Source organism: Macaca fascicularis, chromosome 20, assembly GCF_037993035.2.
Source record: "Macaca fascicularis isolate 582-1 chromosome 20, T2T-MFA8v1.1".
Classification (NCBI taxonomy): Eukaryota; Metazoa; Chordata; class Mammalia; order Primates; family Cercopithecidae; genus Macaca; species Macaca fascicularis.
The window spans coordinates 54818466-54845982 of NC_088394.1; the positions used below are offsets into that span (position 1 = coordinate 54818466).

The window sequence follows — 27517 nt, forward strand, 5'->3', positions numbered from 1 at the left end:
TTGGGTCTACAGTAATTTTATTGTAACAGAGAAACCAGGCCGCAATAAGTCTACATGGTTAGAGCAGATGGTGGTTCTTTCCAGTGGGTGAAGCCTGAACCCAGCTAGCAGCACACAAAGCCTAGAATATCCTCTTTCCTGGTACCACCCTGCGCCACAACTCACGGTGTGAGATGAGTGGCTGTATACCACATTCAACAAAGGGAGGAGGTCCAACTGGGCAGAGACAACATCCCAACCAGAGAAACTTACACAATCATTCAAGAGGATGCCTAAAGTACAGTTTCCTACTCTCCACTATTCTTTGCTGAGAAAGGTGAGGGTATGGCATCAGCAGAAAATTTTGTTCTTCATTCTTAAATAAATCTCGATAGGATGGAGTTGATGGTCAGTCAAGCAGTAGAATGGGATGAAAATCTGTAGTAGTTAAAAATGTTTGTACATAAGGAAAAGAACAGCAATGACAAGGGAGAAAAAGAGAGCCTTCTCTTTTTCTTACATAAGACAGGAAATTGCATTATTTTCCTTGCTGGAGTGGCAGCAGCCTCATTGGTTTTCATAAAACATCATTTCTGCAGTGCGGCCTGTTGATAAGGTTGCTCCAAGATGGGAGGACAGACACAAGGTCGACTGCTCACGACAGAACTAGGTCTTCTCTCAAAGCCTCTAACGTGTGTTATTTCTCACAAGGAACCTGACACTTCAGTTAAAGCTTCTGAAATATTGCAATGGCATAATTGACAGGTTTTTTGGTGCGATGACTTTCTTGCACATGTAAACTCTTTGAGAAAAGTTGGAGATAAAAGGACAGGGGAGAGAGTTTGGTTTAATGTTCCAGACACCAGCCACGGATGCCTCTGCCCTGTGTCACTACATGTTCTTTTTGGAGAAACATTCAAATGCTGAGTGTTACACACTGTGGTTGAAAGAAATGATCCACTCACCACCATCCACCCTCTCTCATCGTCTGTGTGAAGCTCTCAATAGCAGAGGCTGAAGACAGAAAGGTTGTCTCTGTTTCCTTGCACCAGGGACATTACTTGGTGACCTGGTGAATGGCATGGGCAAGGTAGCCCACGTTGCCGGAGGTGACCCCTGCCACAGAGATGCGGCCGTCCTTGGTCATGTAGATGGAGAACTCCTTGGTCAGTCGCTCCACCTGCAGAGAAGAAAGAGTTTGGGTACCTCTTCCCGGTAGGGGGGATTCTCCCCGGCCTGGCATGGTACAGCAGCCAACTTATTAAAGTTCTATTTCCTCGCTTAAACCCTGTTCCCAGAATTTGCTGTTAACTTGGAATAAAATAAGAATAAAAAGCTACTTTAAGGCTGGGCGTGGTGGCTCACGCCTATAATCCCAGCTATTCAGGAGGCTGAGGCAGGAGAATAGCTGGAACCTGGAACCTGGGAGGCAGAGGCTGCAGTGAGCCGAGATTGCGCCACTGCACTCCAGTCTGGGTGACAGAGTGAGACTCCATTTCGGAAAAAAAAAAAAGCTACTTTAAAGTAGGATGATGAATTCTGAGGCATAAATAGATGGGGAAAAACACCTTTAGATTCAGCAGAGCCAGGATTCAATTACGAAACAGCTATTTCTCCTGTTGCTCTCTTGGGAGAAGCAACAGTGATCATGAACATGATCAAAACAAGCTCTGCTCTTTAGAAGTTTGTGAGTTCATGGGTGATACAGAGAGGTAAACAACTAAAAAAAAAAAAGAAAGCCAAATAAATGCTAAAAAGTATTACAATACTTTTACCTAAAAGGGCTCCAAAATAACTGTTTTAATTATTTTTAGGTTAACTTTGAATAGGTGGGTGATCTATGAAGAATCCTCCTGGGGCTAGGCTCAGTGGCTCACACCTGTAATCCCAGTAGTTTGGGAGACCAATGTGGGCGGATTGCTTGAGTCCAGTAGTTCAAGACAAGCCTGGGCAACATGGCAAAGCTACGTCTCTACAAAAAATATAAAAATTAGCCAGGTGTGGTAGCATTCACTTGTAGTCCCAGCTGCTTGGGAGGCTGAGGCAGGAGGATCACTTAAGCCCTGGGAGGTGGAGGTTGCAGTGAGCTGAGATTGCACCACTACACTCCAGCCTGGGTGTCAGAGCAAGACTGTCTCAAAACAAAAACAAAAACAAAACAAAACAAAACAAAAAACCCAAAAACATTAAATAAAAAAAAGAAAAAAAAAAGAATCCTTCTGGTTTGCAAAGACTGATCAGTTAGTCTGCTGCAGAGAAATCAGAATCACTCACCTGTTCAGGCTTTAACCCTGTGAAACAGAACATGCCAATTTGGTCAGTGATGTGTTGCCAGTTGTGGGTGGAACCCTCCTTCTTGAGGTTGGAGACCAGTTGAGTCCGCATGCCAATGATGCGGTCGGCCATGCCTTTCACTTCTTGCAACCTGTAAAGAAATCCTGAGATGCAGCTTATTCTGCCTAAGCACTGACAGATATGCCGGAGTTTGCAGCATTCTTACCCCCGACCTGAGCGCTCCCCTAGCGTGCCTCAATTCTCAGGCCATGAGTGAATCACATGCTGTCACTGGCCAGGTAAGAAAGCTATTTTATAGCATTCTGTTTTATATCAGAACACTATTTCCATCAGGCAACTAAAACAGTTAACACATTTGAGTAGAGACAGTCCTTGACTTACAGTTTTTCAACTTTATGACGGCACAAAAGCAATATGCATTCAATAGAAACCGTACTTTAAGTATCCATACAGCCATTTTGTTTCTTTCAGTATGTTACTGAATAAATTACATGAGACATTCAGCACTTCATTATAAAATGGCTTTGTGTTAGATGATTTTGCTCAACTGTAGTCTAATACCTGTTCTGAGCATGTTTAAAGTATGCTAGGGTAAGCTATGATGTTTGGTAGGTTAAGCGTATTAAATGCATTTTCTTTTCCTTCCTTTTTCTAAAAAAAAAAAATGTAGAGATGGGGTTTTGCCATGTTGCCCGGTTTGGTTTCAAACTCTGAGGTTCAAGCAATCCTCCTGCTTTGGCCTCCCAAAGTGCTGGGATTACAAATGTTAGCCACCACGCCTGGCCTGTTTTTTTTTTTTAAGATATAGGGTCTCAGTCTATCACCCAGCTGGAGTACAATGGTATGATCATGGCTCACTGCAGCCTCAATCTTCTAGGCTCAAGTGATCCTCCTGCCTCAGTCTCCCAAGAGGTGGGACCACAAGTGCATTCCACCATGCCTCGCTAATTTTTTTTTTTTTTGTAGAGACAGGGTCTCCCTATTTGCCCAGGTTGGTCTGGAACTCCTGGGCTCAGGTGATTCTCCCACTTTAGCCTCCCAATGTGCTAGGATTACAGACATAAGACTGGCCTTAAATGCATTTTTAATTTATGACAGGCTTACTGGGATGTAACCCCATTGTAATTGCATATGTATTAAGAAAAGTGAATGAATCACTCTAAAACCTACTAAGATTAAGGTAAAAGCTGTGGGTTAAACAAAAAAAATGACCTTATTTTTGACATGGATGAAATATACATTCTCATCTCCACAATTGAGACAATATACTACGAATCTACAATGAGCGAAGCTATCGTAGGTGGTGAAACTGTCTCTAATAAAAACACAGAAATTAGCCAGGCATGGCGGTGGGTGCCTGTGATCCCAGCTCAGGGGAGCCTGAGACAGGAGAATTGCTTGAACCCATGAGGCGGAGGTTGCAGTGAGCCGAGATTGTGGCACTGCACTCCAGCCCGGGCCACAGAGCAAGATTCTCTCAAAAACAACAACAACAACAAGAAAGTCATGTGTGTATCTTTCTCATCGGATTATAACCACCCTGAGGGTAGTCATTAACACAGTCTGGCATCTTTGTCTACTACAAACTCTCAAATTGTGTATTGAAATGCATGCACTAAAAAAAATCTTCATAACCAGAGAATATGAAAATATTTTAGAAAATATTAAGTAAAAAAAGTTTAGTATAATTCTAAGTGACAAAACCAAAACCAGTCCTGCTCATACATATATAACAGTATGTCACAACTACAGATAACAATGGGTGGCTGGGCCCGGTGGTTCACGCCTGTAATCCCAGTACTTTGGGAGGCCGAGATGAGCGGATCACCTAAGGTCGGGAGTTCGAGACCGGCCTGATCAACATGGAGAAATCCTGTCTCTACTAAAAATACAAAATTAGCTGGCCATGGTAGCACATGCCTGTAATCCCAGCTACTCCGGAGGCTGAGGCAGGAGAATCGCTTGAACCCAGGAGGCGGAGGTTGCAGTGAGGCAAGATTGTGACATTGCACTTCAGCCTGGGCAACAAGAGCAAAACTCTGTCTCAAAAACAAACAAACAAACAAAACAAAACAAAACAAAAAACCCGAAAAACCACACACACAAACTTAAAAAACAAATAAACAAAAAACAAACAAACAATGGGCAAGGGAAAAAAAAAAAGCTGAGTTAGAATAGCTAGAGTTATGGTTTTTTCCCTTTCACAAACTTTCTGAAATATACTTACATGTTAATATCATGCTGCAAAAAAATATGACTTAAAAAGTAGTCAATTTTTTGGTAAGTCTAGCGTGAACCTATTATATCATAAAGAACTATCCTGAGCTGGGTGCAGTGGCTCACAGCTGTAATCCAAGCACTTTGGAAGGCTGAGGTGGGAGGATGACTTGAGCCCAGGAGTTTGAGACTGACCTGGATAACACAGTGAGACCTTGTCTTTATAAAAAAATCAAAAGGAAAAAACAAAACAAAACAAAACAAAAAAACAAAAAAAACTATCCTGAACCAGACTCTTAGTATTTACTTTAATGTTCATGACACAGAAACTGAAGACAGAAAAATAGTTGCAACATGATGACTAGGGGAGGTACATATCAAGTTTCTTAGAGATAGCAGATTTAGCTTTTCTACCCAAGTGCTGCTCAGAGATGTGACCTCTCAACTAAGCAGCTACACAGAATAAACTCATATAACAAATCACGCCTTCCACAGGCATCATGGTTTTATAAACTCATAGAGTAGGGGTTGGCATACTTTCTGTAAATGGCCAAAGAGTAATTATTTTAGGCTTTACGGGCCATATGGTCTCTGCCTGCTACAACTGCTCACTTGGCCATGGCAGCAAAGAAGTAGCTATACAAAACGCATAAATAGATGGGTACAGCTGTGTTCCAATAAAGCTTTATTTACAAGAATAGGAAGCAAACTGGATTGACTCTCAGAACAGTTTGCCAACCCCTTTCTGGAGCAGTATTTTCTAAATTATGTGTCATGACCCATTGGTAGGTTATATTTTTATTTTTTAATTTTCTTTTAATAGAGACACAGTCTTGCTATGTTGCCCAGGCTGGTCTCGAACTCTTGGGTTCAAGGGATCCACCCACCTTGGCCTCCCAAAGTGCATGCTGGGATTATAGGTGTGAACCACGTTGCCTGGCTTAGTATGTTAAATTCAACTTAGTAAGATGCAACTGGCTGGGCATAGTGGCCTTAAATATATTTCTTATGTGGATTGTGGTCAAAAAGATTGAGTAACACTAATTCACAGAACAGATGTTGAGAGTCAGATACTACAGATAATAAAAAACAGGCTGAGTGCAGTGGTTCACACCTGCAATCTCAGCACTTAGGGAGTCCGTGGTGGGAGGATCATTTGAGCCCAGGGGTTTGAGGGAGACCAGCCTGGGCAAGACAGCCAAGTCCCTGTCTCTACAATAAAACACAAAGAAATGCAAAAATACTGATTCAATGCTAGCAATTATTAGGACACAAACAAAAATATGTTTTTAAGGAAGTTTTCCTATGTGAGGTACTTAATTTGAAACTGATTTTAGGGGAAAGCAGGTTCTATTTAACGCGGAGATAACGGAATAAAAGGAACTACCAATTAAAAATTATGTCTGTCTCTTACAGAGAAATACCAACTAATTTGGTTCAAAGTGCTAACAAATACTTGGGAGGCTGAGGCTGGAGGACTGTTTGAGGCCAGAAGTACAAAGTTACAGTGACTTAGGATTGCAACACTGCACTCCAGCTTGGGTGACAGAGCAAGACCCTGTCTCAACCAATCTCTCTTTCTCTCTCTCTCTGTGTGTGTGTGTGTGTGTGTGTGTGTGTGTGTATATATATATATATATATATATATATATATATATTTGAAACAGAGTTTTGCTCTTGTTGCCCAGGCTGGAGTGCAATGGTGCAATCTCAGCTCACTGCAACCTCCGCCTCCCAGGTTCAAGCAATTCTCCTGCCTCAGCCTCCCAGGTAGCTGGGATTACAGGTATGCACCAACCACACCTGGCTAATTTTGTATTTTCAGTAGAGACGGGGTTTCTCCATGTTGGTCAGGCTGGTCTCGAACTTCCAACCTCAGGTGATCCACTCAGCTCGGCCTCCCAAAGTACTGGGATTATAGGCATGAGCCACTGCACCCGGCCTCAGTTTTTTAAACAAGGAATGCACATTTTTTGCTCCCTTCCCTGCCTTCGCATATGGAATCTATGGGGTACTGTATATCACTAGAGGTCAATTAAAAACTAGCTTTGAAGGAGCAGTGGTGGGAACAGGTGGGTGGCTGGGGAGTGGCATAAGCCTTTACCATTGTTTTCGCAAATCTGGGGTGTTCAGAATGGCAGCAGCAATCCGGGCCCCATTGAGGGGAGGGTTGGAATACATGGGACGGATCAAGATCTTCAACTGTGACTCTACCCTTTTGGCTTCATCCGCATCTTTGCAGACCATAGTGAAGGCTCCTACACGCTCACCTGAAAGACAAAAATGGATCTCGTCTTCTACTTCTACTATCTAATGTGCTAAAGCAAATCATGAGTGTATTTGCTACGTATTATCTGTTTCCATCCAAAGGACCCCAAAATAACTTTATTATAAATAAAAAGCTTTCAACAACCAGAATGGTGAACTGAGGCACAAGGAAGTTTTGAGTACTCAGAGTATTCAAAGGTATTTTTTATTGTATCTATCTTCTTGGCTGACGCATTTGTTACTTTTTGTTTAGAGAAGCAGTAATCAGTTTCCTTTGCTGGAAAAATTTAAGAATACTGAAGAATATATGGCTAAGAAAATCAGTAAAATCTACGATACCAGTCTTTCATCTTAGGGTAGGGAGGGATGTGGACATGGATGGACACACACACACACACACACACACCCCACAAGCTCTATGCCTTCGTGGCATTCTCTCCCAGCATGAGAACATGTGTCATGCTGGGTGCCGTAGCTTACCATATAAGCCCATGTTCTTGGCGTATGACTGGCAGAGACAAACATTAATGCCCTGTTCGATGAAGTGGCGCACAGCCCAGGCATCCTTATCACCATCACCACTGGCAAAGCCTTGGTAGGCCATGTCAAAGAATGCAAAGAGATTCCTTTTCTGAGAAGGAACAAAAGATCGAAGCTTCAGCAGTCTGTCTGAAGAGGCCCTAGATGTTTATAAAAATCTGAAAGACGTTTCTGTGAGGTGGGCATGGTCCCAATAAGCACAATAAGCCTTTTCTGGGGCTAACGTAATCTTGGAAGACTCATCTTACATCCAGGGCTCACGAGACAACCTCATTAGAACCATTTTATCTTGAAAGTGCTTTCCAAATGCTGTTTCTGTCTCATTCTGTGTGCAGCTTAGATTTGACAGAAGTTAAAGAAAGGGAAACTGGCCAGGCACGGTGGCCCATGTCTATAATCCCTGCACTTTTGGAGGCCAAGGTGGGAGGACTGCTTGAGTCCAGGAGTTTGAGATCAGCCTGGGCAACAAAGTGAGATGCTGTCTCTATAAAAACTAGAAAGAATTAGCCAGGCAGGTGTGGCACACATGTCTGCAGTCCCAGCGACTCAGGGGCTGAGCTAGGAGGATTGTTTGAACCCTGGAGGTAGAGGTTGCTGTGAGCCATGACTGTGCCACTGTGTTCTGGCTTAAGGCGACAGAGTGAGACTCTGTCTCAAAAGAGAAAAAAAAAAAAGAGAGAGAGAGAGAGAAAAGAAAGGGAAATGAAAAGGAGTAAAAAGGGAAAACAGGGAGATGAGACAACAGGAATAATATTTTCCTCTCTAGGAATTTTGACTAGTGTCTTCTCTGACAGCTGTCTACACTTTTAGAGTGATCATGGCGATGCTGCAAAGGAAAGGCCATGAAAAAGTGTTTAAACAGATCACTAAGCAACCACTGACCAGGGTGAATGTAGGCATCAACAGCAGACATCCTGGGGTCAGTAGACAGGTTTTATCAGAGTTCCCTACATCCAGGATGAGGAAAAAAATTATTTTCTTTTTTCCTTTTTAGAGACAGAGTTTTGCTCTTGTTGCTCAGGCTGGAGTGCAGTGGCACGATCTCGGCTCACCACAATCTCCACCTCCTGGGTTCAAGTGATTCTCCTGCCTCAGCCTACCAAGTAGCTAGGATTACAGGCATGGGCCACTACGCCCAGTTAATTTTGTATTTTTAGTAGAGACAGGGTTTCTCCATGTTGGCCAGGCTGGTCTCGAACTGACCTCAGGTAGATCCACTTGCCTAGGCCTCCCAAAGTGCTGGGATTACAGGCGTGAGCCACTGCGCCTGGCCAGAAAAAATTACTTTCAAATGCTCATGCGTCATCAATCCCAGAACTGCTAATCACGCAAATGGGGAGCCCTTTTCTGGCAGCTTAACCACCTGTATGGACATTTCACGCAGGTTCAAGGTTAAGACTCTCTGTTAAGACATTGCCAAATTAAGCCTCCAAAGCTGGTTACTAAACACAGAACTGTCGCCAGTGAGTTCATCCTCCTCACCTTTACCACTGTTGCTATTTCCTTCCATTGTTCCGGACGCGGGTCCACTCCCGTGGGATTGTGGGCGCAGGCATGCAGAAGAAGAACACTCTGCTCTGGTATTTTCTAAAGAGAAAAACAGCCAAGAGATGACTTTGAAGCTTTAAGGCAAACAGTTTATGTGAAATGCCACAGGATTGTCATCATTTGATAAGTAACAAAGGTAACCAGAAGTTTGGGAATCACCTCTTCTCCAGTATTTTAACTCAGATATTGGAACACGGTGGGAGACATCAAATGTCTGCAAGCAAGTTTTATTCTCACCCTGAAAGCCACACTTACTGAAATATCCTCCACAGCGCCTGTGAAGTCAAAACCGCAAGTCTTGGGGTCATAATACCGATAACCTTGTAGCTGCATGCCAGCATCCCTGAAGATGGGTGTGTGGTTTCCCCAGCTTGGTTTGGGCAGAAAGACATCTCGGCTGAACTTAAAAAATCTTTGCTAAAAGATGGGACGAAAGGAAACAGAAAAATGAACAAAGGAGATGCAAAAAAATGTTGACGTGTTTTACTGAGGGAACATTTTTCTCCACCGAAACCCAGTTTCTCTCAATTGTTGAGCAGTATTGACTCAGCAGTAAGACTGCCTGGGTTGGAATAGTCTCCGACAGTTATACTGGCTGTATAGCCAAGGACCTTTCTGGGTCTTGCTTTCTTCACTTGTAAATGGGGTTAATTGTACCTCTGTCATAGGGATTAAACAAGTTAAAAGGCAAAAGCTCTCTAGTAAATAGTTTCTAGTGAACTTAATTTACCTTCATCACTACTATATCTTTCTTGTAATTTCTTTAAAGTCCTTTCATTTTTTCATCAGAGAATAGGACATCTGCAAATTCATGGAAAGAAGAAATCTACTGCATCAACAGTCAAATATACACACAACAGGAAGCCCTGTCATCTGGAATTTATAGTTCTTTCCTGAAGAAGCTTCCAGACTCACCAGAAAACTGGCTCCGATCCTTAAGGCTCCAGTTCCAGAAATGGTCTGCACAGTGACAAACTGAAGGAGAGATACCCACGGTCAGTGATGTGCGACACTCTCTATACAGGACCAGCCCAGGGCACTGCTCTGTCCAAGACCCTTCCGTACTTCAGAAGCTCATTCTTTATGGCCTGTTAGTATCATTCCATGTTACACGGGAAACTTTCAGAACACAAACATTCCTCCCCAATATGAAAAAGGGGTGAATTATATAAAAGATATAAAAAGACACTGAGAGGCTGGGTGTGGTGGCTCATGCCTGTAATCCCAGAACTTTAGGAGGCCAAGGCGGGTGAATCGCCTGAGGTCAGGAGTTCGAGACCAGCCTGGCAAACATGGCGAGATCCTGTCTCTACTAAAAATACAAAAATTAGCTGGGCATGGTGGTGCACACCTGTAATCCCAGCTACTCAAAAGGTTGAGGCACGAGAATTGCTTGAACCTGCGAGGTGGAGGATGCAGCTGTAGAGGACTACGTGCTCACAAACAGCGTGTTCCCGATAAGTCCTGCTCTCGCAAACGAAGCACCGCGTTCCCCATAAGTCCTGCTCTCGCAAACGAAGCAGGGTGTTCCCAATAAGTCCTGCTCTTGCAAACGAAGCAGGGCGTTGGGGGCCTGTTTATATGTAAACATCTTGAAAATCCAGAAAGTCAGGGAAAGGTCAGAAAAACAACAATGTGTCTTGTGACTTGGCAACATTCCACAAACGACTGTATAAAATAAAGCGGAGCGCGCCATTCGAGGCGGCCGCCATGTTTGTCTTGTCTTGTGTTGTCTTGTGTGTTCATTCCTTTGTTTAGGAAACACGCGGACCCAAACATGCAGTGAGCCGAAATCGTGCCACTGCATTCTAGTGTGGGTGAGTGAGACCCTGTCTCAAAAATAAATAAATAAACAAACAAACAAATAAATAAATAAAAAGACACTGAGAATAGTCACTACATTAAGACATTACTCTAGAATTATACAAAGTAGAATGACTCTCTAAACATCAAAGTTCCTTGAAAAGCAAGTCAACAAATATATAAGGATAACATTACAACATTTTAAAGGTTTTCTGGCCAGGCACAGTGGCTCACACCTGTAATGCCAGGACTTTGGGAGACCGAGTTGGGCGAATCACCGGAGGCTGGGAGTTCAAGATCAGCCTGAGCAACATGGAGAAACCCTGTCTCAACTAAAAATACAAAATTAGCTAGGTGTGGTGGCACATGCCTGTAATCTCAGCTACTCGGGAAGGCTGAGGCAGAATTGCTTGAACCTGGGAGGCGGAGATTGTGGTGAGCTGAGGTCGTGCCATTGCACTCCAGCCTGGGCAACAAGAGCGAAACTCCATCTCAAAATAAATAAATAAGTAAATAAATAAATAAATAAATAGATAAATAAAGGTTTTCTAAGAGGTCCCCTTCTATGTGTTTTCATAATCTGAAAATATTCATGTTTTGGGTAATAGGAAGATGCCTGAGGTGAATCTGCTTATTCAAATTGGTCAGCTTTAAGGGACAAACAAGAAATCACTGTAGGTTTAAGAGGTTTTCATTTGTTGTTTTTAAAGGCATTGTAGAAGTACAAGGCTCTACAAAGCACAAATGTATTTTCTGGACTGGGGTGGCAGTAGATTAAAGAGGGAAAAACCCAACTAAAAACTTATTTTTAAATAGTTTGTCTCTGCAAACTTTGGCATGATGAAAATAAAAACCTCACTGTAGGTCTGATAATACTATGATTCACAAAGGCACAACAGCTTTTTTTTTTTTTTTGAGACAGGTCACCCTCTGCACTGTCACCCAGGCTACAGTGCAATGGCATAAACTCGGGTCATTGCAACTTCCACCTCCTGGGTTCCAGCAATCCTCCCACATCAGCCTCCCCAGTAGCTGGGACTACAGGCGTGCACCACCACATCGAGCTAATTTTTGTATTTTTAGTAGAGACGGGGGTCTCACCATATTGGCCAGGCTGTTCTCGAACTCCTGACCTCAAGTGATCCACCTGCCTCGGCCCCCGAAAGCAATGGGATTACAGGCGTGAGCCACTGCACCCGGCCGAGGCACAACTTATAAAAGACAAGTTAATGTTATTTTAAGGTAGGCCAGTTTCATACTTAGGTTATTATCTAGATGGAGCAGAGACTAGGCAAAAAAAACACATGAATTAAAAAGTACAGAAATTTTTAGGAGGGGCTAACAGGCAGTTGACTGTATGGACAGAACTAAACCACATCTATTTGATGTAGGATAATTACTACCTAACCCTGGGGTTGAGGTTGTTGTGCTTTACTCTGAGTTAACAAATTCACATGTGGACTTAGACCAGTCTTGTAAATAAAGTGTATTTATTCTGGCTTTTCAGAGGGGGAAGGGAAGAGAAAATATTGACTTAAAGTTGCTAGTTTGTATGTTTCTTCACTCCCCAGGCTCACCTAGAAAAACATACAAATGCACTCATTAAAAAACATGTTTTTTTCTAAAATAAAGTGAACCACAACGTGCACGAGTTCCCATGTTGGGAGCGTGGTCTTTTTTCTGTGTCCACACGGGCTGTGAAGGGATAGCAGAGGGCTGCCAGACTGGTTCAGTGCCCACAGTCCACCCATGGCTTGTTTCCTGCTTTTGCTGCTTTTGTGCAAGTTGGAAGCTTAGGACATGAGGGTTTGGGCTAATTGCAGGCCTAAAACTTGGCGTAGTTAACATTTCTAAAGCATATTCAATGTAAAATGAACGTAAGCAGGTAGAGACTAACAGCAAAAGTAACGTCAAATCTATCAGTCAAATGACTACCACATTTTCAGGATTACTAGTAGTACATTTTTGGAATTGGTGTCATGTAGATTATTTTATTTAATGATGGCAATTTACTATCAAATAAGAATTATTAGAAATAGTGTGGCCTCCTCAAAACAATCATTACACACAAAATAAGTTATCTTTTCATATTTCTTAAATTTTTTTTTTTTTTGAGACAGAGTTTTGCTCTCGTTGCCTAGGCTGGAGTGCAATGGTGCGATTTCGGCTCACTGCAACCTCCACCCTCCAGGTTCAAGTGATTCTCCTGCCTCAGCCTCCCGAGTAGCTGGGATTACAGGCATGCGCCACCATGCCTGGCTAATTTTGTATTTTTAGTAGAGACGGGGTTTCTCCATGTTGGTCAGGCTGGTCTCAAACTCCCCACCTCAGATGATCCGCCCGCCTTGGCCTGCCAAAGTGCTGGGATTACAGGTGTGAGTCACCACGCCTGGCCTAAAATTGTTTAAATAACTACAAATTTGTTAAAGACCTGGGATGATGCCAGAGCCTGCTCAGCTTACCCGGCCACTCTTCAAGACTTCGCTGTTCTCACCCAGGGCTAGTTCTGCAGATGCCTTGCAAAATTCAGCCAGTCCCCCAATGGGCAGGTATTCCTTGTCCAAATTTTTTGCGGCAATCTGGGCCTCGGCCTAGACAAGAGAAAATACATTCATTGAGTTTCTTCTCCTTACTCGGAATTACTATGATTAATATTTAAAGTTTTATAAGTTAAGTTTTGGAGGTAAAGTCTTTTTTTTTGAGACAGAGTTTTGCTCTGTCACCCATGCTGGAGTACAGTGGTGTGATCTCGGCTCACTGTAACCTCCACCTCCCAGGTTCAAGTGATTGTCCTGCTTCAGCCTCCTAAGTAGCTGGGACTACAGGCACCTGCCACCATGCCTGGCTAATTTTGTATTTTTAGTAGATATGGGGTTTCACTATGTTGGCCAGGCTGGTCTCAAACTCCTGACCTCAAGTGATCCACCTGCCTCAGCCTCCCAAAGTGCTGAGACTATAGGCGTGAGCCACTGCGCCTGGCCAAACCTTTTTTTAAAATTTGAAGTTACTCTCTGAGAAGAATGGTAGGTAGAATGCTTGATAGTTTATATTGAAGAACAGAAATACTTACTTTTTAAAATTGTATTTTATTGTTTAAGTTAAGTTTTATGTGGATGGGTATGGTCTCTCTTGGTTACAATTTAACATAAAATGAGATTCTTGGAATGCACAAAACCAAGGTTTAAGAGCAACACCTAAAATAGATATAAGATGATTAAATCAAACTAAATACATACAGGAGAAGCATTTCAAGCTATATGCCAGTCTAAGAGCTTCAAAGGGTTAACAGTGATAGCCACATATCTTCGTGCTTTGGCATTGGAGGCCTGGCTGTCCCTTACTAGTTGTGTTACCCTAGGCAAGTTATTTAGCCTTCCTGAGCCTTGGTTTCCTCCTCTGTTAAATGGAGGAACTATTTCTACCTCTCACAGTGTTCAGAAGTGTGAATGAGGGTATGTACAATAGTGCTTGGTTGTGATGCAGGTTGCAGTAGCAAATACTTACTGAATAACTTAAAAAATTAGTCTAAAGGGATTTGTTACATTATTTAGTTAATGAATAAAGATGCTACTAATAAAAATATAACAAAAGAGGTGAAAAAAATTCCATAGCTCAGCAGGAAGAAAGGACGGAGCATGCCTGTGTACAAAGGTTTGATTAAGGTAATCACAGTTAGAGAAAGGGAAAATAACAATAGTAATTCACGAAGAGCTATTCCTCTCACCAAGAGACAGTGCTTAAAGTCTTGGTCATCTCGTGCACCTTCAGGATTAAACTAGACATAGCTAAGCATTTCTAAAGCATATTTAATGTCTATTTTACAGATGATCACAGAACCATAGAAAGTTCAATCTTGGAAAAAAACAGATGGTTCCAACCTCTTACCTTTACAGCCAAGGAGACTATAGCCCAGAAAACCCGAGTGATTCATGCCATTAGTGCCAGAACTAAAGCCCAGGGCTCCTGATTCCCGGTCCAGCACTATTCCTGCCACTCTCCAGGGCTCTCTTCAGTTTATTCATCCCACTCAGAAGGAGATGAATGGCAAGCTCACCTTGCGGACGCTAGGCAGCACGTAAGGCTTTCCGTTATCATCCCGGTAGGCACCAACTCCCAGATTCATCTTTTTGCTATTGGTGTCCCTCTTAAAGGCTTCAGTGACTCCCAGAATGGGATCTGGAGGTCCCATTTCCACATGGGTCCACCAGGAGCTGAAATGAGAAATACATTAGCTCGATCCCATTAGCTAGATCCAAGATCCATTTTACTTATTTATTTATGAGATAGACTCTTGCTCTGTCACCCAGGCTGCAGTGCAGTGGCGCTATCTTGGCTCACTGCAGCGTTTGCTTCTTGGGCTCAAGTGATTCTCCCGCTCCAGCCTCCTGAGTAGCTGGGATTACAGGCACGCACCACCACACCAGCTAATTTTTGTATTTTTAGTGGAGACAGGGTTTCACCATGTTGGCCAGGCTGGTTTCGAACTCCAGACCTCAGGTGATCCACTGCACCCGGCCATATTACTCTTATATGTTTAAAATTATGAAAACTACAAATTTGTGTTAAATGAAATTGAATTGCTATTCTGACAAACTTTATTTATTTATTTGAGAAAGAGTCTCACTCTGTCACCCAGGCTGGAGTGTACTGGTGTGACCCCGGCTCACTGCAGTCTCTGCCTCCTGGGTTCAAACAATTATGCCTCAGCCTCCGTGAGCCAAAACAGTATTGATTTACAGAAAATTGAACAGATAGTACAGTCCCATCTACCCTTACCCCCAGGTTTCCCCTATTAACATTTTACATTGGTATGGCACATTTGTTACAATTAATGAATCCATACTGATACATGATTTTTTTTTTTTTTTTGAGACGGAGTCTTGCTCTTTCGCCCAGGCTGGAGTGCAGTGGCCGGATCTCAGCTCACTGCAAGCTCCGCCTCCCGGGTTTACGCCATTCTCCTGCCTCAGCCTCCCGAGTAGCTGGGACTACAGGCGCCCGCCACCTCGCCTGGCTAGTTTTTTTGTATTTTTTAGTAGAGACGGGGTTTCACTGGGTTAGCCAGGATGGTCTCGATCTCCTGACCTTGTGATCCTCCCGTCTCGGCCTCCCAAAGTGCTGGGATTACAGGCTTGAGCCACCGCGCCCGGCCCATTATTATTATTATTATTTTTGAGATGAAGTTTCCCTCTTTGTCACCCAGGCTGGAGTGCAATGACGTGATCACAGCTCACTGCAACCTCTGCCTCTGGCGTTCAAGTGATTCTCCCACCTCAGCCTCCCGAGTAGCTGGGATTACAGGTGACCACCACCATACCCAGCTAATTTTTGTATTTTTGGTAGAGACGGGGTTTCACCATGTTGGCCAGGCTGGTCTCACACTCCCAACCTCAGGTGATCCACTCGCCTTGGCCTCCCAAAGTGCTGGGATTACAGGCGTGAGCCACCGCGCCTGGCCCATACATTATTAAGTCCACACATTACTTAGATTTCCTTAGTTTTTACCTATTTCTGTTCCACGATTCCATCTAGGACACCACATTACACTTAGCTGCATGTCTCCATAAGCTTCTCTTGGCTGTGACAATTTTGGGAATGCAGGTCAGGTATCTTGTAGGATGCCCCTCTACTGGAATTTGTCTGATGTTTTTCTTATTAGACTGGGGATATAGGCTTTCGGGAGAACAGTAATTGCATTTTGTAATATGCCAGCTTGATGACAATTTCTTTTTCTTTTATTTTTTTTTTTGTCCAGGCGGTGGGGGATGGAATCTCACTCTGCCGCCCAGGCAGTATAGTGGCGCGATTTTGTCTCACTGCAAACTCCGCCTCCTGGGTTCAAGTGAGTCTCCTGCCTCAGCCTCCCAAGTAGCTGGGATTACAGGCGCCCACCACTACACCCAGCTAATTTTTGTATTTTTAGTAGAGATGGGGTTTTACCATGTTGGCCAGGCTGGTCTTGAACTCCTGACCTCATGTGATTTGCCCGCCTCAGCCTCCCAAAGTGTTGGGATTACAGGTGTGAGCCACTGAGCCCGGCCTTGAACACAATTTCTAAGATCTTTAGGGTAACTCATACTTTTGGTCTAATATTACAATGAATTGATTAACAGATTATTATTCATTGCACACCTAATTTCTAAGATAGACTACAGACACATTGATTGCCAAGTATAATTTAAAATTTATATATCTTTGCTTATTTTTACATGCTCAAGAGGTTATAGCTTTGAGTCATTAAAATAAAAAGATCTTTCCTTGTTGCCACTTGAAGGAGGTATAAAAGGGATATATGCGGCGGTAGAAGTTGTGCTGCGTGTGTTCACAAGTTTTGCCAGTCTGCTTAGAATGCTTGTGTAGGACTGACATCACCACCCTCCCTTCTTAATTTTCTCTGGGAAATAGAAGCTACTTTGGTTAAAAGATAAGCAATGAGTGTTGAGACCACACTAGGATCAATAGTGACAAATAAATACAACTGTGTGCTTTTAAGGAAAAAGAGTAGTATTGGTCTAAAGCAGCAGTTCTCAAACTTTTGATCTTTAGATCCTGTTATACTCTTAAAACTTACTAAAAACCCCAAAGAGCTTTTATTTATGTGGGGTATAACCACTAATACTTACTATATTAGAAAAACTGAGCAGCTTGTTATACTTACTGATTCATTTGAAAATAGCAATGATGGAAACACATTGCATGCTAACATAACTAACATGGAACTAACATGTTCCCAGGGAGAACTACCATCCTAAAGGATCAGTTTGTTTTAAATATGAAAGAGCATATGAGGACAAAACTTAGAAAGTGAATTTTGTTTATTTTTTATTTTTTTGAGATGGAGTCTTGTTCTTGTCATCCAGGCTGGAGTTCAATGGCACGATCTCAGCTCACTGCAAGCTCTGCCTCCCGGGTTCACGCCATTCTCCTGCCTCAGCCTCCCGAGTAGCTGGGACTATAGGCACCTGCCACCACGCCCGGCTAACTTTTTGTATTTTTAGTAGAGACGGGGTTTCACCATGTTAGCCAGGATGGTCTCTATCTCCTGACCTAGTGATCTGCCTGCCTTGGCCTCCCAAAGTGCTGGGATTACAAGCGTGAGCCACTGCACCCAGCCTAATTTTTGTATTTTTAGTAGAGACAGGGTTTTGCCATGTTGGCCTGGCTGGTCTCGAACTCCTGACCTTGTGGCCCACCCACCTCGGCCTCCCAAAGTGCTGAGATTACAGGTTTGAGCCACCCCCGGCCTGTTTTTTTAAATTTTTATTTAATTTTGAGACACAGTCTTGCTCTGTCACCCAGGGTGGAGTGTAGTGGAGCAATCTCGGCTCACTGCAACCTCTGTCTCTGGGTTCAAGTGATTCTTCTGCCTCAGCCTCCCAAATAGCTGCGATTACAGGTGTGTGCCACCACACCCGGCTAATTTTTGTATTTTTAGTAGAGACAGCGTTTCACCCTGTTGGCCAGGCTGGTCTTGAACTCCTGACCTCAAGTGATCCACCCACCTTCGCCTCCCAAAGTGCTGGGATTACAGGCGTGAGCCACTGCATCCAGATGTGAATTTTGTTTTGATTTATAGTAAGTGAATCTGAAAAGAAGTTAACTTTTTTGTTTTTCTTTTTTAAAGAGATGGGTCTCGGCTGGGTGCAGTGGCTCACGCCTATAACCCCAGCACTTTGGGAGGCCAAGGCAGGCAGATCACCTGAGGTCACGAGTTTGAGACCAGCCTGACCAACATGGTGAAACTCCGTCTCTATGAAAAATACAAAAATTAGCCGGGCAAGGTGGCAGGCGCCTGTAATCCCAGCTACTTGGGAGGCTGAGGCATAGGAATCACTTGAACCCAGAAGGCGGAGGTTGCAGTGAGCCAAGAACGCACCACTGCACTCCTGCCTGGGTGGTAGAGGGAGACTCAGTTTCAATAAACAAACAAAGAGATGGGTCTCACTCCGTCCCCCAGGCTGCAGTGCAGCGTTGACCTCCTAGACTCAAGCCATCCTCCCACCTCAAACAGTTGGGACTACAGGTGCACACAAGTTAACATTTTAACAAAGTTTGGCCAATCTTGATGACCTAGTTTCCTTGGTTTAGTGATTAATGACTTCACCCACAATATAAAAGTTAAAGAAAAAAAAACAAAACAAACAAACAAAAAAAACCTTCTGTGCAATCAGTTTAGATTGTAGAGATTCTCTGCCTTGCCAGAACACTTTTCTAGGCTTTATGATCTTCCAAAGCAATCATTAAGAACACTATGCTAAGGGCTGGGAACGTAAAGAAGAGTATAACACAATCCCTTACCACCTTAGTCCACTGTGGTGATCAGCAGGGAGCTACAAGCAATGCAGGCTGGGCACTGCAGGGAGATGATGGATAGTGATATACACTGACCCAGGGCATTATTATGGGATATTACTTATGGGAGCCCCGAGCAGAGGACCTAATAGCTTGGAGAAGGGAAGGAAAGTACTGCACAAGGTTAGGAAGGCTTCCTGGAGGACGTGACTTAGCAGCTGAGTGCTAAGGCTGAAAAGAAGAGAAAAAGGGCTTTCCAAGTAGAGGCTTAAGAATAAAGGCTCACGGTGAGAAAGAGCTGGGGGTTGTTGCAGGAGAATCGCCCAAGTTCTCCTAGCAATCACTTATCTACTGTGAATCAGCCACGTGTTTCAGTATGGTACCATGGAAGTTCTCCGTGTTCACCATGCTGATAAACTCATGAATTACCTCATGAATATTTCTTTCCCAACAAAGGTTCTCTTAACGTACTTGTCAGCATTCATACACCCACTCCTCCATGGGGCATACTGGATGGCAGTACAGAGTTTAATTCATGCTCTCTTGACAAGTTAAAGACTGCTGCAGTCTCAATCATTGTAATGAATTAGTGTATACAGTCAATTCTCTGTTATTTAAGGGCAGATTATTTCCAGTTTTTTTGATTTCCTAGGCTCTTATTTCTTTCAATGGTTCTTTTAGTTTGCCTTGGGTAATTTCAGTACTGGGCAAACTGCATGCATTCAAATACCAGCTCAGTCATCTGCCAGCTGTGTGAGCACTGGCAAGTAAATTAAGCCTCAACTTTCCTTACCTGTAAAATGGGGTCATAGTACTACCTATCTCGCAGGGCTGGTATAATGATGAAAAAAAACACTCAGAACCTAGATTGGCAGAGTGTGTGATGTTCGCTAATAGTCATCATTACTAAATTATCACCGCTCCACTTTTATTTGTAACCATCCTGCATCCTAGTACAGAGCCTGGTGAGGCCAGTATGTAGAGAATTCAAGGAGCATATACAGTTGTAAGATTATGACCAAATGCAGGTCCTTTCTGCTTTTCTTTCTCTTTAAATACAAAGCTAATCAAGCATGGCTGTAGGGGGAGATAATGTTAATTAGTTTAACAATAACCCACAACCCTCCGACCAACTAACCTTTTCTGCTTTTCTTTTTTTTGAGACAGAGTCTCACTGTGTTGCCCAGGCTGAATTGTAGTGGCGTGATCTCGGCTCACTGCAACCTCTACCTCCCGGCTTCAAGCGATTCTCCTGCCTCAGCCTCCCAAGTAGCTGGGATTATAGGTGCCTGGCACCATGCCCGGCTAATTTTTTTTATTTTTAGTAGAGATGCGGTTTTGCCATGTTGGCCAGGCTGGTCTTGAACCCCTGATCTAAAGTGATCTGCCCGCCTCAGCCTCCCAAAGTGCTGGGATTACAGGCATAAACCATCGCGCCGGCCCTTTTCTGCTTTTCAGTTACTACCGCATAGGTTTTTCCAGAGTATCAGGAGACACTACCATTATCGCCCTTCCCCCTCACTAGTGTTGGTGCCAGTTCTTTTAATAGCTTGCCTCTCATTTTGTTGTTGTGGCTCTAGGTTGCTTGGCTGTTCCTAGTACCTAGGCGATAGTAAGAAGCACAGATACCTTAAACCAACTTCTGAACTGGGCCTGAAGAAAGCTTTCCTTATGACTTATCCACAATTCAGACCCTGAAAACATGTAGCCACCTGTCTGTCTACATCACTGTCATTAACTGCTGAGTGAAAGGAATACCCTGAATGTCAAGGACATACTAGATTATAAAAGAGAACACTTCTGGAAAACAGTTTTCATTTTTCAAAAGATGGCCTGGCTGGGCATAGTGGCGCTTGCCTGTAGTCCCAGCTACTCAGGATGCTGAGGTGGGAGGGTCACTTGAGCCTACTGTTTGAGACCAGCCTGGGCTACATAGAGACTCTGTGTCAGGAAGAAAAAAAAAAAAGAAAAAAGAAAAAGAAAAAGCAATGGTCTGTATCCTCCAAGGCCCTCGATCAATAATAACATTGCCCACTGCTCCCTACCACAAGGGGAGAAGGCATCATTCTTGTTAAATGGTGTGAAAAGCACTTATTTTTCAAGTTCTTTAAAATGTTAAGCATAGAAACTCAGAAACCATAGCCTTGAGTCTTCTGGGATATCTCTTAAGAATTCTCAACACAATTTCAAAATACTGAATTTTTAAACAATCTAAATACAGGAGCAGGGATACTCAATTAAAAAAAAAAGTAATAAATTATGTTCATTTTACAATTACAAAGCTAGTTTTGAGATTGAACATGAAATACAGATTAAAGTACACAGGTATGAAAACCACTATCTGTTGCTTGAGACAAGCTTGATAATCCAGATCACAAAGAAAGTGGTTCTTAGCCAGAGAGAGAGGAAGGAGTTGCCTAGCTAGGGAACACTGACAATTTCTGGGGACATTTCTGTTTGCTGAAACGCTGGGGGAAAGCAGATGCTACTGGCATCTAAAAGGCACAGGCCTGGGAGGTTTTTTTAACTTTTATTTCAGGTTCACAGGTACATGCGCGTGTCCTGGGGGTTTGGTGTACAGATAATTTCATCATCTGGCTAAGAAGCACAGTACCTGACAGTTATTTTTTCTCATTCTCTCCCTCTTCCCATTCTCTACCCTCAGGTAGGCTCCAGTGTCTATTGTTCCCCTTCTAGAGGGATAAGATTTTTTTTTTTTTTTTTTGAGACAGGGTCTCACTCTGTCACCCAGGCTAGAATGCAGTGGGGTGACCACGGCTCACTGCAGCCTCCCGGGCTCAAGTGATCCTCCGTGAGTAGCAGGGACTAGGGTGCGTGCCACCATGCCTGGCTAGTTTTTTGTAGAGATGGGGTTGTGCCATATTGCCCAGGCTGGTCTCCAACTCTTGGGCTCAAGTGCTCCTCCCACCTCGGCATCCCAAAGTGCCGGGATTACAGGTGTGGGCCACGGCACCTGGCCTAGAGGGAATACTCAATTTGATTAGCCACACATTAGTAACCAGCTTTCAGCTCCTCCATGCCTTTCATTATTCCATTTCTTAACATGGTAAAGACTACACACACGTTGTAAGAACTCTGATATTTTTAAAGGAATTGAGTAGATGAAAAGAAGAGTGTTCTAGGGGCAAAATTAATGCTGATAACCTGTGACCTAGAAAGTGATTCCTATCAGTACACTTTGGATACAGGAACAAAGCCTCAAACATTGAGCAATATCGACTGGTCATCCAAGAGAGGTTAGGTACAAAGTATTCAGGTAAGCCTTTCCAATCGAAATGCATTGCAATTTCCCTGGAGCTTAAGCCTACTTAAAGTTTTAGTTTTTAAACTGCTTTTCCTCACATCTTCTCATTTTAAAATCAGAAGGGAAGTTAGTTAGCTTGCCCACAATCACAGAGCTAAAAATGGCAGAGACAATAGCACAGCTGTGATCTTTCTTTTTTTTTTCTTTTTTCTTGAGACACAGTCTTGCTTTGTTGCTCAGGGTGGAGTGCAGTGGCGTGATCGGCCTGGCTCACTGCAACTCTTCACCTCTCAAGCGATCAGGCTCAAGTGATCCTCCCACCTCAGCCTCCCAAGTAGCTGGGATTCCAAGTGCACATCACCATGCCCGGCTAATTTTTTGTATTTTATGTAGAGACGGGGTCTTGCCATGTTGCCCGGCTGGTCTAGAACTCCTGAGCTCAAGCAATCCACCTGCCTCAGCCTCCCAAGTGCTAGAATTACAGGTGTGAGCTACTGCGCCTGGTCTGTGATCTTCTAACCAATGGTTATGGTACCACAGTTGCACACTGCATTTTTAAAGTCTCACAAGACCTGCTCAGTTATTCCACCAAAAAGTAATCAGAATTAAATAATTAAAAACGAATCATTATAAATCAAAATACATTAGCATCTTTTTTTTTTCTTCATTGAACTGCAACTATGTCTGATCTCATGTCACTATACATTTACAGTACAGGTCAACAAGAGAAAGTTATATTCGCAGTGTTTAGCTAAATGATACACTTGAATTTACAAAGAGTTCCACATATTTACGAAGAGTTCCAAGTATGCCATTGGATAAATCCTCAGTTCTTCAGAATAACAACTGACAAGGTTTTATTATATTAGTCATTTAAATAGAAATGTCGATGAGTTCAGTTTAAGTATTTTCCACTTTTGCCACTCGGAGCTAGGTAAAGATCACTTCCACAGTGGAAGGAGTGAAGTCTGATCTCCTTGCATGAACAGTTAACCTTCATGCTAAATAGGGCATCTGGTTCTATCATCTAATCAGGTATCATTGTTTAAATATGAAGAGTAATTCCTCAACATTAGGTGCTCAACTATTTCAAGAATTTATTTTCTGGTCAGGTGGAGTCGATCAGTCTATAATCCCAACGCTTTGGGGGGCTGATGTGGGAGGAGTCTGAGACCAACATAGGGAGAGCCTGTCTCTACAAAAAATAAAAAATTGGCTGGGTGTGGTGGTGCATGCCTGTAGTCCCAGCTACTTGGGAGGCTGAAGCAGGAGGATCACTTGAGCCTAGGAGGTCAGGATGCAGTGAGCCATGATTGTGCCACTGCACTCCAGCCTGGGCGACAGAGTGAGACCCTGTATTTAAAAAAAAAAAGAGAGATAATTTATTTTTTTTCTACATATTTTGCAGCACTATGGTTCCCCTGTGTGTTTAAGATTAGTCGAGAGAAGGAACAATAAAATCTGTAACTGGTTATGATCAATTAGTTGTAAACACCATTACACTTGGACCAGCCTATGTTCAGATTTTGATCTAAGACACAACATTAAAATGTCATACTGTATTTGTTTCTGTTGCATTAAGTGAAAAATCTGGGCTTAAAATAAAAATATCCAATATGAGAGACATGCCAGGAACTGTTAATAGTGCTGAGATGTAACAGTGAATATAAAGTAGGTGAAGTCTCCGCTCTTATGGAACTTACATTCTAGTGAGAAAAATACAGAAAAGAAACATGAGTCAGACTCTCAAACTGAAAGAATGACTAACCCTGACCCCAAGGGATTTTCACCAAGCACTAGAGCTTCAGGCGACCTAGCCAAATCCATAAAACAAGGTATTATTTTAAGATTACTACAATAGGGAAACATACTTTCTCTTGCCCGAAATTTTAAGCACTACTTTGGTTTTCCAAATTTGTTGTATAAATAACTCCTCCTGGCTCTAGTCCACTAGGTAGGCAGACTTAAAGAGGACACACGTTGACAGTGGGCCAGGAAGGAGCCAAGTCAGGAAGAGAAGAAAGTGCGAAGCCCAGGCAAAACTGTACTGCCAAGGCTGTGGGGCATTGGAAAGGACAGATCGTTCTGCTGGGCTGAAAGACACACAGCATACATTCAAACGAAAGGCCGAGCTACGCTTTGCTCCTTGCAGTTAATACCTGCTTGGGGGTGGTTTTAAAACTCAGTTCCTTATTAAGGTAGCACTTAAGGAGAGTGCTCCAAATCGGCTTCTTGAGTTGAATTAATCGTCTGGCTCCAGTCTCCACTGGGAATGAATTACTAGAGCTCGTTTCAAGCTCTGAAATTTCCCTCCATACTATTATACACGCCACAGTACGAAATTACGTTGTCATTTTTTGAGCAATGACAATTTGTCATTGTCTCTCCCTCGCCTTGTTCACAGTTGTATCGCTAGCATCTGGTCCAGAGCCTGGCTCTGAGAAACTGCAGTTACGAAACATTTACTGAATGAAAGAGCACAGGGAGATGGAGAGGAAGATTGATGGCCTCCCTGCAACCGGACCTCCTTAGGGGCAATAAGGAAAAAATAAAGGAGGCACACTACACCTCGACCCTTTCCCAAGCAAAGGCCAAACGGGCACCGGGGTCACAGGGACCTCGGAGGGTCGCAAGGTCTCGGGGATGCCGCACGCCAAGGTCGCAGATGCCGGGAGGGAAGCGAGGCCCGAATGCCGACGCCCGGGAAACCTTCCTCTCGCGCGCTTCCCGCCCAGGGCACACACGCGGCAGCCAGCCGCCGCCGGCCCACCGGCTCGGGCGGGCCGGGAGCCAGGACAGGTGCGCCCGCCGCCCCCAGGGCACCCTATCAAGGGCACGGGCGTCCCCGGGCGCCGCTGCCCCAGTACTCTCCGCACCCCTCCCACTTGAATGGGAGTCCGGGAGCCGCCGAGGGCCACACTTCCTTTCCCCAGGGATTGCGTTGCACGCCCTCTTGCAGGGCCCGGTGCGGGGACCAGAAGGATGAGGGATCCTGAGGGTCATTGTGGGGCACGGACGCTCAATCCTCAGTCCCCATTAAGGGAAAGCCGAGGGGGTGGCAGAAAAGTGTGTGTGTGTGTGAGTGACAGTGTGTGTTTGGGGGCCGGGAGGAGTGAATGTGCTGGGGTGCTCGCAGCTCAGCGGGGCAGGGCCATCGCCCTGGCTCCATCTCCTTTTCTCTTGGCTTACCTGGCTCTGGCAGAGGCCGCGGCGGCGAGGCCCGGGTGGAAGGCGGCGGCGATCCCGGAGAGGACGCGGCCGGAGTGCAGCAGGGCCATGGTGGACGGTAGGAGGGCAGTGGGCCGCCGCAGGACAGAGCAGAGGGCGAGCGGACACACACACAGGGAGCCGGCTCCTGTTTAAGGTAAGGACAACGACTTTCCCGGGCCAGAGCGGCCGCGTGCTGGGCCCGAGCTGCGTCACAGCGACCCCTGGCGGCCGGTGGGCGGAGCGGCGTGGGCTCCGCGGAGGTCATGGAAGAGGATGACTGCACAGTTTACCTAAACCCAGCCTTCGCTGCACTTCATTCATTTAATCCAGCCGGCCGAAGAGTGGCTGCTGTTATGGCGGTTTGAAAGATGAGAAAATGGGCCGGGCTCGGTGGCTCACGCCTGTAATCCCAGCACTTTGGGAGGCCGAGGCGGGCGGATCACGAGGTCAGGAGATCGAGACCATCCTGGCTAACACGGTGAAATCCCGTCTCTACTAAAAATGCAAAAAGTTAGCCGGGCGTGGCGGCGGGCGCCTGTAGTCCCAGCTACTTAGGAGGCTGAGCCAGGAGAATGGTGGGAACCCGGGAGGCGGAGCTTGCAGTGAGCCGAGATCGTGCCACTGCACTCCAGCCTGGGCGACTGAGCAAGACTCTGTCTCAAAAAAAAAAAAAAAAAAAAAAGATGAGAAAATGTAGGTTGACATAGTTGACGTATTTTGTCTGATGCCTTACAGCCACTAGGACCCAACCAAGGTGCCTTGCTTTCAACCCTAATAGTTTCCCTAAACACAAGTCATGTCACCTCCTTCCTGAATGTTTCCTTATCCCCCACCCCTTTTTTTTTTTTTTTTTTTTTTTGAGATGGAGTCTCACTTTGTCACCCAGGCTGGAGTGCAGTGGCGTGATCTCGGCTCACTACAACCTCTGCCTCCTGGGTTCAAGTGATTCTCCTGCCTCAGCTCCCTGAGTAGCTGGGTTACTGGCGCCACCACTACGCCCGGCTAATTTTTGTATTTTTAGTAGAGACGGGGGTTTCACCATGTTGACCAGGCTGGTCTCGGACTCCTGACCTCAAGTGATCCGCCCGCCTCAGCCTCCCAGAGTGCTGGGATTACAAGCGTGAGCCACCGCGCCCGGCTTCCTTATCCCTTTATGGAGAGGGTCGCATGCATATTTTGTGGGGCAGTTGTGAGGATTAATAAGATTAGCAGATTATGTCTAAAACAGGGCCTGATTTAGTAAGCAGAAAATAACCCATGGTCATTAATGACAAACTCGTGTATGTCAAATCCTGGTGACTGTTTGTGGAAGGAAATGAATCAGTTTTAAAGAAAAAAGCAAAGGAATTTCAGACACATCCACAAGTCAAACAAGTCTTTCTCATGTGTAGTCTATTTCTCCCATACTCGTATCTTAAACCCAGATAGGGGCCCAGTGTGTTGGCTTATGCCTGTAAACCCAACACTTTGGTAGACTGAGGCAGGAGGATGGCGTGAAACCAAGAGTCTGAGACCAGCCTGGGCAACAAGATGAAACCCCCATCTCTTAAAAAAATAAAAACATTTAGCTGGGTGTGGTGTCACATGCCTGTGGTTCCAGCTACTCAGAAGGCTGAGGAGGGAGGATCTCTTGAGCCCATTAATTCAGGGTGCAGTGAGCCAAGATTGTGCTACTGCACTCCAGCCTGGGTAACAGAGTGAGACGCCGTCTCTAAATAAATAAGTACACACATAAATAAAATAAAACCGAGATAGAACTGTGTACCTTGGCAATTTAATATCTCCTCTGTGGCTCCATGTTGCCTGAATGGTAAAGTCTAAACCCCTCCTTAGGGCCACATTATAGGTCCTTCCAGCCCAGCTCCAATTTACTGTCTTAGACCCTTATGCTCTCATATGACCTTGACCTATGCTCCTATAGGCCATGATTTGGGATTCTACCTGTAAAAGGTAAAGTAGAGGTTCTTCTTCAAAGACTTTGCTCCCTAATTAGAAATAAATAGTAAAATGACCAGGCGCGGTGGCTCAAGCCTGTAATCCCAGCACTTTGGGAGGCCGAGACGGGCGGATCACGAGGTCAGGAGATCCAGACCATCCTGG

At 44.3% G+C, this 27517-nt stretch overlaps 1 protein-coding gene across 1 annotated transcript; it reads right to left on the reverse strand.

Moving 5' to 3' along the window:
• GOT2 (glutamic-oxaloacetic transaminase 2) lies at positions 1-25573 on the reverse strand. Its single transcript, XM_045382906.2, has 10 exons — positions 25397-25573; positions 14705-14861; positions 13113-13241; positions 9763-9822; positions 9103-9264; positions 8782-8886; positions 7240-7390; positions 6596-6761; positions 2254-2404; positions 1-1159 (listed from the first exon to the last, which is right to left on the reverse strand). Exons 1-10 carry the CDS (start codon positions 25483-25485, stop codon positions 1037-1039), a joined length of 1293 nt encoding a protein of 430 aa, XP_045238841.1. The 5' UTR covers positions 25486-25573; the 3' UTR covers positions 1-1036.
• Between the last annotated feature and the right edge of the window lie 1944 nt (positions 25574-27517).

What these genes read in the sequence shown, in the direction of transcription:
- GOT2 (XM_045382906.2), bottom strand. Translation starts at nt 25,485, where the DNA reads ATGGCCCTGCTGCACTCCGGCCGCGTCCTCTCCGGGATCGCCGCCGCC. An exon ending in GCGGCCTCTGCCAGAGCCAG is followed by an intron (nt 14,862 to 25,396) that starts GTAAGCCAAGAG and finishes TTCTCATTTCAG; the next exon opens with CTCCTGGTGGACCCATGTGG. An exon ending in CCAGATTTGCGAAAACAATG is followed by an intron (nt 2,405 to 6,595) that starts GTAAAGGCTTAT and finishes ATTTCTTTACAG; the next exon opens with GTTGCAAGAAGTGAAAGGCA.